General features: G+C 40.4%; 1 protein-coding gene across 1 annotated transcript in view; it reads left to right on the top strand.

The window, feature by feature from the left end:
* The window catches only part of LOC115657916 (connector enhancer of kinase suppressor of ras 2-like), a 521,635-nt gene that overhangs the window by 362,175 nt on the left and 146,194 nt on the right, over nt 1-13,266 (top strand). Inside the window, exons 12-13 of the mRNA XM_030576266.1 lie at nt 2,469-2,553; nt 13,005-13,260. Coding sequence (XP_030432126.1) covers nt 2,469-2,553; nt 13,005-13,260 — 341 coding nt within the window. The remainder of the gene's footprint in view (nt 1-2,468; nt 2,554-13,004; nt 13,261-13,266) is intronic.

Raw genomic sequence — 13,266 nt, 5'->3', positions numbered from 1 at the left:
CATAGTGCTGCTGTGTTTTGGTTGCAAACCCTGGAAGAGAATGATTATTTGTTTTTTAAAAAATGTTTGCAGTTAGAATGATTTATTTTAACTTCAACGAAGGATTTTTGTTGATCTTGAGTTTTGTTAGTTTATTGCTACAAAATCTAAAGCTTGCTGTCAAGTTTGGCCTGCCTGTATACTTTTAATTAATTTTGATGGATAATCTTCTTAATCTTGTTCAGTTCTTCTAAGGTGCAGTGCCCAATCCAGTCTTTACAAATGTTGAAAGGCATTATACATAAAACTGAAACCAAAAGTATTTAAAGAAATATAACAGAGGCAAAATCCAAGTCAAAATCCAAGTCAGGGAAAGTCCAAATAAGAAATACTAAAAATGTCTTTTATTATAATTACAGTCAAACCTCACAATAACACGCCCTGCCATAATGCAAAATCGCATATAATGCGATCATAGGTTGGCTCCCCTTTAAGGCATAATACAGTACTGTACCAGTGGTCCCCAAAACCATGGCAGGGGAGAGAAGCTGCAGCCCTGCGCCTGCCGGGGACAGAACTCTGAAGCTGTGGGCACCAGTGCTCTATGTCCCCAGCAGTCGCGGGGCCACAGCTTCTCTCCAGCTTACAAAGAAGCCGCGGCATCCTGCCTGCCGAGGACAGAGAACTCTGAGGCTGCGGGTGCCGGTGCTCTCTGTCCCCAGCAGGTGGGGAGCCACAGCCCCTGTTGAAGCCGAACAACGGCTTCTCTCCAGCTTCAAAAGGAGCCGCAGTCCCCCCGCCTGCCGGGGACAGAGAACTCCAGGGCTGTGGGCGCCGGCGCTCTCTGTCCTCGACATGCGCAGGGCCGCAGCTTCTCTCCGGCTTCAAGAGAAGCCATGGTCCCGCCCCTGCCAAGGACAGAGAACTCTGGGGCTGTGTGCACCGGTGCTCTCTGTCCCCGGCAGGCGAGGAACCACGGCTCCTTTTGAAGCTGGAGAGAAGCCATGGCCCCGCTCCTGCCGGGGACAGACAGCACCGGCGCCCTCAGCCTTGGAGTTCTCTGTCCCCAGCAGGCAGAGGGCCGCACCTCCTCTCCCCTGCTGGGCACCAGGCACAAGGGGCACTAGGCTGCTCACATCAATGCACCGCATTGGGGACCACTGACAAACTGACTGGTTTGAAACCCTGCTATACTGCGACTCCGCATTTAGTGCGATGGAAGTTTTTGGACCCCAAACATCGCGTTATAGCGGGGTTTCACTGTATATATATATATATTTAAAATGATGGTTACAGAAAAGTGCCATTAGAATAATGGAGCAAGGTAAATAGTATCTTATTATTTATAGGACAGGATTATTATGAAAGAAATCTTCCTATAAAAATAACTTATGTATGTTGTAATATTATAAATTAGTGCCAGTGAAGATGTTTCATATATCCGCAAATAACAAAATCCTTTCATCCATCAGTACAGTAGCTATGCACCATAAATGCTTTTTTTCAGTAATGAACAGTAGAATTGAGGAAATGAGCTATTGGAAATAAGAAAAGAAACTTTTATGCATAGTGTTTTCAGATATATGATTATTTTAGGAACAAGATTGTTGGGCAATGTTTATGTTTTGGAAAATAACTTGATTCCAAAACAAGCAGACCACAGAACTAGACTCTGGAATGCTAGACTGGAATGGTTTTTTTGAATGAATATTTCAGACAGGAATTGACTTATGATCTACAGGGTGGTTCTGTGTATTCATTGATGATAATCAAAGTCAAAAAAGATCATCCCCCCGTTGTCAGTATTCCTAGTTTAATGGCCTTGCTACCATAACTACTACTGGTTCATAGTATAGAATGAGGCTTACAGGTTCACTCAGCATGGTTGTAATGAAGATATTACAGTAAAGGTAAGACTAGTGGAAACCATCATTTCTGAATCTCTGTTTTTCACAAGATGTCTTTTGTTTTCCTCAAGGCATTTGCAGTTAGTTCACTTTCTGTGTGGGTAAAAGATGCCCACATCAGCCAGCATGTAACTTTCAGAGTCAGATATATGTTACAAGATTGATGTTACTATTTTTAGACTGAATTATTGTAGGTGAATCAGTGACCTTTCTAATTTTATCAAAGCATGTTAACCTCTTTAGAAAGCTTTTTTTTTCCTCCATCCAAAATCATCTACTTGCTGAGCTGGGAACTCTCTTGCAGGAGATAGCTAAGCAGCAGAACTCTAATCTCAATTACAATAAGGAATAACTGCACTGAAATCAGTGGAATTTATATTGTAACAAAAAGCTGAATCTGACCCATGATTTTTAAAAGCTTCAGAGAGTTGTAACCTTAATAATAAGTGGATGCTAATAAAAGGGATTACACTGGAGGGCGATTTTTCTAACCAGTTTACAAGCATTAATTATTCTACGATACAACAACCTTTTATTAATGAGTTGCAAAAATTAAATTGGTTCTTCTTTGATTATTTCCAGGTGACTTGAGGCCTGTTTCTTTGCCTACAGAGTTCAGCTGGATAGGGGAGTCAAAAGAACCAAACATGTACAAGAGAGGCAGCCGAGGTGAGTACCTTCTCCACTGCTGTGATCCAAGATTTTTCTCTCTGTTCTTTAAAAGAGATGAAAATGTGCATCACAGACACCTGCTGTAGTTCTCATGAGTGCCATGGAGAGTACAGAAGAGTCTGTCTATTAACTGTCCTGTTACTTCTGCTTTCCTGAAAATTAAAAGAGAATTATGTCAGTTAAGTAGTTTTATTATCTTTAATGGTAATAAACAATAAAATACCTTTCCAAATGCCCAAGTGACTATATAATTACTAACGTTATATAAAACTTTTAAATATATTCATTCAGTATGATTCCATACCTACATTATACATACAAACTGGTGTGCTTAGAGTCCACTTTGATAAGTATTTTACATGTAGTCATGAAACTGCAACATCAAGGCTCAGTCTGGCAGTCCCTGAGTGTTCAAGCTGCCACTGATTTCAGTTTTGGAGTCACAAGGATTCAGGGTTGGGCCTTTGGGAAGAAGGCTGGTGGTAGAAATAGTACCAATAGCTAAAAGAATGTATTTGTCACAATTCAGCTTTGATTGGTGGTGGATGAAACTTGCCAACTGTTCCTCATCTCTCTTAGCTGTTAGTGGTAGGGTGACCAGATGTCCCATTTTTAATGGGACAGTCCAGTTTTTAAGCCATCCTGCAGGTGTCCCAACATTTTCTTAAAAGTGGGTAAATTGTCCCATATTTTTTGCCTCCCCGCCATGAGTACCGGTAGGTCCAGTTGCTGGCTGGATCCCTGCTCGCGAGCTGCCTGCCCACCAGCAGTGAATGGGGCAGTCCAGCGATGGTGGGGATGGGTGTACAGGGTTGGTGGTGGAGCGAAGCTGCAGCGTGTGGGGCTGGGCTGCTCCCCCTGCCAGTCTCTCAGCAAAGCCCCCGCTGCGTATGGGCTTTCAGTAGGATTGCCAACTTTCTAATTGCACAAAACTGAACACCTTTGCCCTGCTCCCTGCCCTGCCCCTTCCCCGAGGCCCCACCTCACCCCTTCTCTGAGGCCCCACCTCTGCTCACTCCATCCCCCCTTCATTGCTCACTCTTCCACAAGCTCACGCACTTTCACCAGGCTGGGGCAGAGGGTTGGGTGTAAGGGGGTGCAGGGCTCCAGGGTAGGGCCAGAAATGAGGGATTTGGGGTTTGGGAGGGGGCTCAGGGCAGGGACAGGAGGTTGGGGTGCGGGAGGGGATGTGGGGTGCCGACTCCAGCTAGTTCGTGCTTACCTCTGGCAGCTCCCAGAAGTGGCTGGCATGTTCAGCTCTTAGGCAGAGGGGCCAGGGGGCTCTGCATGCTGCCCGCACCCACAAGCACAATCCCTGCAGCTCCCATTGGCCATGGTTCCTGGCCAATGGGAACTGAGGAGCCGGCACTCAGGGCGGGGGCAGCACATGGAGTTCCCATGGCTGCCTCCCAGCTGGAGGGACATGTGTTGCCAACTCTGAGAGCTGCCTGGAACCAAATAGGGATGGGATCCTACTTTTGCCCCACTGTGCTGTCAATTGGACTTTTAGCAGCCCAGTCAGCAGTGCTGACTGTAGCCACAAGAGTTCCTTTTCGACCATGCGTTCCGGTTGAAAACCGGAAGCTTGTCAATCTTAATTCTCAGCCAGCCGGGCCCCACCCCCCATCCCCTTTCCAACTGGCATTGGCTGCATACTGCGAGCTGCGGCATCCGATGAGTGCCAGGTGGTGGCTGGTTAGGTGTCACCTCTACTGCCCACCCATTGGCCCCTTATGTGCTCCCCCTCTGGCTGTCCTCTCCCTGCTTTGCTCCTTCATCCCCTCCTCAGCCCCCACTGCTCCTCCATATCCCCACAGTGGGGTGTGTCCTGCTCCCTGCGCTGAGCAGAGAAGCAGCCCCTGCTCGAAGCACGCAGCTCACCAGCAGCCTGGCCAGCAGACTCCTTCCTTCCCCCACTGCTTCTGTCTGGGGTGGCACCCTGAGAAAGCCCAAGACCCTTTGGCCCACGTTGCTGGCCAGAAGAAGCCGAGCACTGCATGTGCCAAAGTCCCATGCTAAGCGTGTACTCACTCCAAACCTGTAGGCTCCACAGCAGCCCCCTGGGCAGGGGCTTAGCACCCTATTTGCCTGTCCCCACCCCCACCACCCTGGGTCCTGTCCCCACGAATCCTGGGGCTGCTCCATCCCCTAGGCACCCTTCCCTGCTGAGCCACCTCTCTGGCCAGGCTCTGTGGCTGCTGAAGGCATGGAGAGCAGAGAGCATGGGACAAGGAGGATCAGTCAGTTGGTCACCCAACCCCCCTCCAGATGTGAGAGTGTGATACGGGTGTGTATGTGTATCACATCTCCCTGTGGGGGCGGGGAGTAGCAGTGTGTGTGTCATCGCTCTCTGTGTGAAACCTAAAGCCTTAAAGATAAAAAGGTAAATTAAAATAATCCAACTACGCAGTATTTCTGTTTAATGGGGCTCAGCCAACTTGATGTTAATTTGAATATTTATACTGCACAGTTCTGATTGATTGCCATTGAACACGCTTGAATACGAGTAATTTTACCAGGTATCCCGTATTCAGCAGAGGGAAGTATGGTTACCCTAGTTAGTAGCATATGTGAATTTTACTAGTAGTGTCTCAACATTGTATTGTGAAGCCTGTATGGCTTGTGCCTGTGATGTAGCACTGTCTCTGAACTACATTAATTGGATGCCCATGTTGTTCAACTCTAGTTGATCCCAAAATTGCTAACATTATAGTGCTTCCTTGAAAACATTTACAAATATGTATTTGACAAATAAACAAAGAGGCTGTAAAAATCAGTTCTAGTCTTCCAGGTAAATATATTTTAAAATTAATGTCTATAGACTTTCACAGGCCTCTAATCTGTTACAAGAAATGTGAAACCTCTACAGAAGACTGACACTATTAATCAGCTTCTTCTTAAAGTATTGTAAAACATATTGAGTACAGGTCTGCTTCACCTTTGTTATGGAGAGTACTGTAAAATGCATTAAAAATAAAACAAGTGTCTAGTATTGTGACCTAATGACATTACCCTGCACTGCCATGTAAGAAAAAAAGTAAACATTCCAGGACTGCTTTCTTATTCACCGCAAGGGTATATAAGTTCTGTGCATACAGAAAACTTGGTTCCTTGGGCAAAGGAGAGGGAAATGCAGGGAAGTGTCTTTCATGGCTCATCAACAACCTCTTTCATCATTAAGAATCAGTGATAATGTGCTCACCACAGCTCATAAGAAGAACCATATTGGCTCAGACCAATGGTCCAACTAGCCCAATACCCCATTTCTGACAACAGCCAGTGCCAGAAGCTTCAGGGGGAATGGAAAGAACAGGGCAATTTCAAGTGATCCATCCTGTTGTCCAGTCCAAGCCTCTGGCAGTTGGAGGGTTAAGGACACCCAAAGCATAGGGTTGCATTCCTGACTATCTTGGCTAACAGCCATTGATGGACTTATCTAATTCTTTTTTGAAGCCAGTTATATTTGTGGCCGTCACAACATCTCTTGGCAAAGAGTTCCCAAGTTGACTGCATTGTGTGAAAAATGTCTTCCTTTTGTTTGTGTTAAACATGCTACCTATTAATTTCATCAGGTGACCTCTCGGTCTTATGTTTTGTGAAGGAGTAAATAACACTTCCCTATTCCCTTTCTCTGCATCACTCATGATTTTACAGACCTCTATCATATACTCCCTTAGTCATTTCTTATCTAGGCTGAACAGTCCCAGTCTTAATTTCTCCTCACATGGAAGCTGCTCAATACCTCTAATCATCTTCATTGCCCTTCTGTGCATCTTTTTACAATTCTAATATTTTTTGAGATTATCTATCCCTTTCCTAATGCACGTTGTGGCTAGTTCTCTGAAAACAGGCTCAATGACTCCACAATCTCTTTCTTGCATGGTTACAGCTGTTTAGACCCCATTATTTGTATTTATAGATGGGATTATGTTTTCCAATGTACATTACTTTGCACTTATCAACATTGAATTCAGCCTGCCATTGTGTTGCCTCGTCATCCACTTTTGTGAGATCCTTTTGTAACTCTTCACAGTCTACTTTGGACTTAACTATCTTCAATAATTTTGTGTCATCTTCAAATTTTTCCACCTCATTGCTCATTCCCCTTTCCAGACCATTTATGATCATGTTAAACAGCATAGGTCCCAGTACAGATTATTGCTATTTACCTCACTCTCTTGTGAAAACTGACCATTTATTCCTATTCTTTGTTTCCTATCTTTTAAGCTGTTACTAATACTAATACATCTCTTATCCCATGACTGCTTACTTTGCTTAAGAACCTTTTGTGATGGACCTTGTCAAAGGCTTTCTTGAAGTATACTATACCCACTGTATCACTCTTGTCCACATGTTTTTGACACCATCCGGAATTCTAATAGATTGGTGAGGCATGATTTCCCTTTTAAATAAAATGTTGACTCTTCCTCAACAAATTATGTTCATCTATGTGTCTGATAATTTTGTTCTTTACTATAGTTTCAAGCAATTTGCCTGGTACTGAAGTTAGGCTTATCGGCCTGTGATTGCTAGGATTGCCTACAGAACCTTTTTTTAAAAATAGGTGTTACATTTGCTTCTCTCCCATCATCTGGAACAGAGGCTGATTTAAGTGATAGGTTACATACCACAATTAGTAGTTCTACAGTTTCATATTTGAGTTCTTTTATAACTCCTGGGTAAATGCCATCTGGTCCAGGTGACTTACTACTTTCAATTTATCAATTTGTTCGAAACCACCTCAATTGATGCCTCAGTCTAGGATAGTTACTCAGATTTGTCACCTTAAAAAGAATGGTTCAGGTGTGGGAATCTTCCCCATATCCTCTGCAGTGAAGATCGATGCAAAGAATTCATTTAACTTCTCCACAACGGCCTTGTCTTCCTTGAGTGCTCCTTTAGCACCTCAATTATCCAGCTCTATGCAGTGGGTCTTTGTCAGAATGGCTGGAAAAAAAGAAGTTGTTGATCCTTTAAGGGTTCACTTGGCAAGTGATAGCAGAGGGTGAGGGTGGGGAAAGTTTACACAGAGGAATGAAGTATGGAACAGCAGGAGAGCAGGAAGCAGCTGGACTTGGGGTGGGGATGTGAGGAATTGCCTTTCCTGCTGATGAAGAGTGTTGGATTTGTACCCTGTACCATGCTGGAGAAGCCCTCTTTCACTCAGATCAGCACTCCCCTTCCCACTCATAAAATCTGTAAAAGGACCATGTTTCTTCATAATCCCCTATGGACATTATGACAGTCACCCTTCTTTCCTTGAGAACTGGGAAGGAATATTTTCCTCACGACCACATTAGCTGAGGTGGGGTGTGGTTTGTCACCTTTCCCACAGCAAGTCTGGGACCTTGGGGTGGTGGTGCAGAGGGTTTAGATTATAATGTAAAACTCATGGCAGATGTCCAGTGCAGGTACTCATTATAGAATGGAAACAGTTATCAGGTAAAATGGATTGGAAAAGTATTTGAAGGAGACCATTTCATGAGAAACAGGGATTCAGGGCTCCTATATCTAGTACAGTGGGAATCCAATCCCATTTCTGTTTTGCTAGCCCCCAGCTAAGGGAGCTTAGGAAAGGGGATTCAAGACTCCTACCTTGAGTGCAGCAGGGGAGCTGACCCCTTTCCTTCTTTCTAATTTCCCTTTAAAACTCATGCCAAGGAAGTCACAGCAATGGGGTGCCTGCAGCCTGGTTGGGGATGATGTGGAAATGATTACGGAAATGATGATGACCTGCACTGTACAATTTATTGCAGGGTATTGCCAAATATATTTTAAGTGAATAAAGTTGTGGCCTAATTAAACCACATCCATTGCTTTCTATCTTTCTTCCTCTGTGTCTGAGCAATATGCTTCAAGTGAAGATCTGTTCAAATCCTCTTTGGCAAGAATGATGGTGATTGTGATGTTGAGCTTCAAAGATCCTTTAAGTCATGAGTGCAGTATAATTATCTAGATAGGTAATAAGGAGTCTCTCAGACACAGGAGTTCCATTATCATAAATGGAGTTTCTGCATGTAGAGGGCTCACAGGAGTAAGAAGTAGCTGTCTGTAGCTTAATAAAACTCAAGGATATAATTGAAAGCTAATATAAAAAGTTTAAAAATATTTTTGATAATATTTTCAATTATATTTAACTTCTTCCATTCCAAAATACAATCATTCCTATTTAACTCTGCAAAACTTTTAATTTTCTGTTCATTCATAGTAGACCATGATTTCATACCAGTATTTGAACATTTTTCCTATTTTATTCTAAATACTAACATTTAATTGTATTTATCTAAAATTTTACTTGTTCTGAAATTATGAGTAAAGACATGATTGGGCTAAAAATATCTGACAAAATACAACATCCAGTCAGATCACTCAATTTCCGAAACGTCTGTTAGTCTATAAGGTGCCACAGGACTCTTTGCTGCTTTTACAGATCCAGACTAACACGGCTACCCCTCTGATACTCAATCCATATTATTACTGTATATTAGGAGTCTAGTGTTACTTTTCTTAAAATCAATATCAAAATTCCTGTTGACTTCAGTAGAAAGAGATTAGAACTAGAGCTGTGGGAGGGGAAATGTATTTTCTGTTCCATAGGAAATCCACAATTTCAAAAAAATTTCCATTCCAAAATGGAACAGCACAACAAAGTTCAAAATATCATTGAAATGAAATTCTGAAAAAAAAATCATCTGGGGTTGATCAAAACATTTTGTTAAATAAAATAAAAAATTCATTCCTGTTTTGACCTTTTTATATTTTTTAAAATATTTTATATAAGTATTTAATTTTGTTTCAAAAATTCATATCAAAAACATTCTTAAAATGTTGAGATAGGATATTTTGACATTATTGAAATGCTTTGTTTTCTTTTTTAAACAAAATTTTCTCAAAATCAACACATTTTCTAAATGTTTTCATGTTGATAAAAACATCATTTTAAGTTGAAAAACAGTTTAGATGATAATTTTCTAGTTTGGACCCTCATATTAATCATGTACACGTCAAATAATTTATTATGTTGTTAAATAAGGACCCGATTCTTGTGTAGAAGAGCATTGACTTCAGTGAATCTATGTGCATTTGTAAGGTCACTCGTGTACAGTGAATAAGATTAACAGACCCTTGATGATAAATTACTTTTAATATATGAATTCACCCTTTATTTATTGATGATCAATTTAACTGTATATTGCACATATTATTGGTTTACAACTGTGGGCATGTAGAGTGAAACCCATCAAAAATCCCCTTTTCCGTAAACTGTACCAATAAAATCATTTGTATTAATAACAAGGTGGCTTATGGTAGATGACAAATTCAATATGAGTCAACAATGCAATGATTAGGCAAAAAGCACACCAGCTAAGCTTCAGTTGGCGTACCCATTCAATTTTGAGCACAGTTTTAAAAAATAATGGATAGCAATGAAACTGTCAAAAGATTTGAAAACTAAGACCTGTGAGGAAAAATTAAGAAATGTGCAATGTTCATTTTAGAGAAAAGAAGATTTAAAGGAAATATGGTAACTTTGTAGAAGTATACTCTTTAAAGTAATATTATGAAGTGTTTAGGGCTATGTTAAATTCATTTATAGTGAATCTCAGAGTTACAGACATCTTGGGAATGGAGGTTGTCTGTAACTTTTAAATGTTCATAACTCTGAACAAAGTGCAGTTCCCGTTGCCTACCTTTAAGATGCAATACAGGCACAGTACAGTGTTTGTTTTTTTGTTGGGTGATTTTTTGTTTTGTGTTTTTTGGTCTCTGCTGCTGCCTGATTGGTTTCTTCTGGTTTCACATGGTGTCCAGTTGACCGGTCAGTCCATAACTGTGATGTTCGTATCTTTGAGGTTCTCCTGTAATATGGAAAGAACAAGAAGTACTGAGGTTAAATATATGGGGAAGTATTTTCTAAGTATTTTCTATGTGGAAGATATTTTGAAGGGATTTGGTGGGTTTTTCATTATAGGAAGCATTCACACTTAGATCAGACATTCATAGAATTTTTCAATTCAGGTAACTTCAATAATTAGATTCTGCCTTTGGAAGCACAGATTTCATATGCAAAGATTGCAGTGGGAGCTCCATACAAAATTTGTAAGATAGTATTTGGCTCAAGGACTGTGTATATACTGCTAATAAAAATGTATTTGAATATGGTATGTACTTTGTAAACTTCACTTCATCCTACCTAAAGAAAAACTCTTAGATATGTTATGACATACTCAATCCTGTTCTTGATCAATTCTACCTGCCATTTGTAAATTAATCTTTAAGTGAATATTACATTGCCCACTGTAACATATTCTTTGTTTACTAACCACAGCTAGTGTTAGCTTTTTATAATATGTTGGCTAATTGGCTGTTAATTGTTAAGAGTTGCTCTTGAAATCAAGTATTACCAGTTGTTTATAGCCACTTGTAGCTAACAAATAAATTACTTATGCATATTCCAGACATAGTGATGTATACATAAAATATTACAGCTGCAGTGCATCAAGGATGATGATTAGGATAGATAGGCATTATGGAATTCAAAGATTCATGAACTATTTTTGAGATAGAAAATAGTCTGTGTTTCGAGACTTTTTACTCATAATTTTGTAATTTAAACCCATGGTTTTCTCCCAAGGACATCAAATTATTTTCTTAATTAAAGAGAAACCTACAGTATGTATTAAGGATAAATACTGCACCACCCAACTCCCCATAAAAAGCTACAGAGGCGTGAGTGGTTGAACCAATTCCTTTTCAACATAATAAGAGATAAACGTATAGTGATGGTGCAGATCCAAGGATTCTGTTTGGTTGGGTGTCATCATTAATCAGTCAAAGTACAGAAATGGATGATTTTATGGCTAACACATAGAACTGGAAGTCAGATGATCTGGGTTCTATTCCTAGTTCCTCTGCTGCGTGTGTGTGTTATTTTCAATAGTTCAAGCATATTTGCACCTAGGGCTTGCATATGATAATATTAATTTGGAAAAGGCAGCTTTAAAAAACTGCTAGAAACAGTAATTGACCAAGAAGAATTTTTCCTGATTATGAAATTTTTCTAGCTGGGAAGGCCAATGATTCAAACACTTACTCTGGAGGAACCAGGATGGAAGTCTGTGGAAGCCTATAGAATGATTATTTCCTCCATGCACAGTTATCTTAAACTCAGTTACTGTTCTGACTTGTTAATCTTTATTAATTACTGTTGATTTAAGTACAGCAAGCCATACTTTTCCAAAACACTAGAGCTGGGCAGGCATTTCACAGGTGAATCTGCATTATGAAACACGAATAAAAGAAAAAATTTAAAATTTCCTAAAAACAAAATTAAAAAAAATTCATACTGATTTTGACTTTTTTCATTTTATATTATAAATTTTAAAATATTGAAATGAAAAGTCATTTCAAAATGGAAAATAGAAACATTCCATTCTGAAGAGGTTGAAATGGAATATTTTGATCTTATCAAAATCCTATTGTCTGTTGTTCTTTATCAAAATTGACATGTTTTTGCAAAACGTGTCATTTTTTATCTATTTGCATTTTTCAGCAGAAAAACATTCCATTAGAAAACTTCTGACCAGCGCTACAAAATATCCTTCTCAAAATCTTGTAGTCAGATGTCTTCATGACCAACATTCTAGAATCTACTAGGCAGGATTTTGGATCTGTCTGCTATAGAGACCTGCAAAAGAACCATCAGAGAACCTCATTGCTAGGTGATGGCACATTTGCTTTCATTAGAGTATCTTTGGGCATATATTATGCTGTACTCTAAAATGTAATGAAAGAGTTAACTAAATTGCATAGCCAAAAAAATCGAAAAAGACAGGGCTCCAGAATTGTGCCGCCCAAGTGCTGATAAGGACTTACAGTTTGAGAAAAATTATTGGAATAGGAGTCTCAGTGGTTCACAGTTTTAATGCACAACATCCAGCATATTTGTTAATTCAAAAAACAGTCAAGATTTTCTGAGGCTTTGTGCTGTAAATGAAACAGCAGAATCAATGCTGTTGTTTCCATCTGTTTCCAGGTGGGAAAGAAACAAGGTAATGTGCACTTGTAGTTACCATGCCATATAGAACAATGGCTTCACTTGGTCCCCTGTATGCTAGTGAACTCTGACTTAGCAAGGTGTGCTTTTCTCAAGAGCAGCAAGCATTTTGGATCAAAGGGCTATGAAAGACTGAGATAATAGCTATGTTCCATTTATCACGTCTTAGTAAAACATTCTCCAGACAACAGCCACATGAATAAAAGACTGTGGGTTGCAGTCTCCATTTGAAATGTCATATTGCAACTCCCATTATTACCCTGTTTAAGGTGTGGCTTTATTTTTGCACAGATGTGTGCTTGAGTGGTTAAGTATAAACGTGTAGCCTGGTTATATTTTGTGTATTTGTTTTGTCTTATTCATATTTCTTTTCTTCTTCCTCCAACAACTGACTCGGAGAATTCACTCCTACGATACCTGAGTGATGACAAGATCTTGGTGATCCAAGAAGAGCCTTTGACACAGAAAGACAACAAGAGAGACACAGGCCGCAGGTCAAGGAAAAAGGGCAAAAACACAAGTAGTCCGAATTATCCAATTAGCCCATCTATGTTAACATCTACTGTTAGCGTTAGGCTGGAACCTGGGCAGCAAGATGTCCTGAATTTCTCACTAGCTGAAAGCAACACTGTTCCACTGTACCACGTAAGT

The sequence above is a fragment of the Gopherus evgoodei genome, chromosome 9, assembly GCF_007399415.2.
Source record: "Gopherus evgoodei ecotype Sinaloan lineage chromosome 9, rGopEvg1_v1.p, whole genome shotgun sequence".
Lineage (NCBI taxonomy): Eukaryota > Metazoa > Chordata > Testudines > Testudinidae > Gopherus > Gopherus evgoodei.
This window is presented reverse-complemented; position numbering and strand designations above follow the sequence as displayed.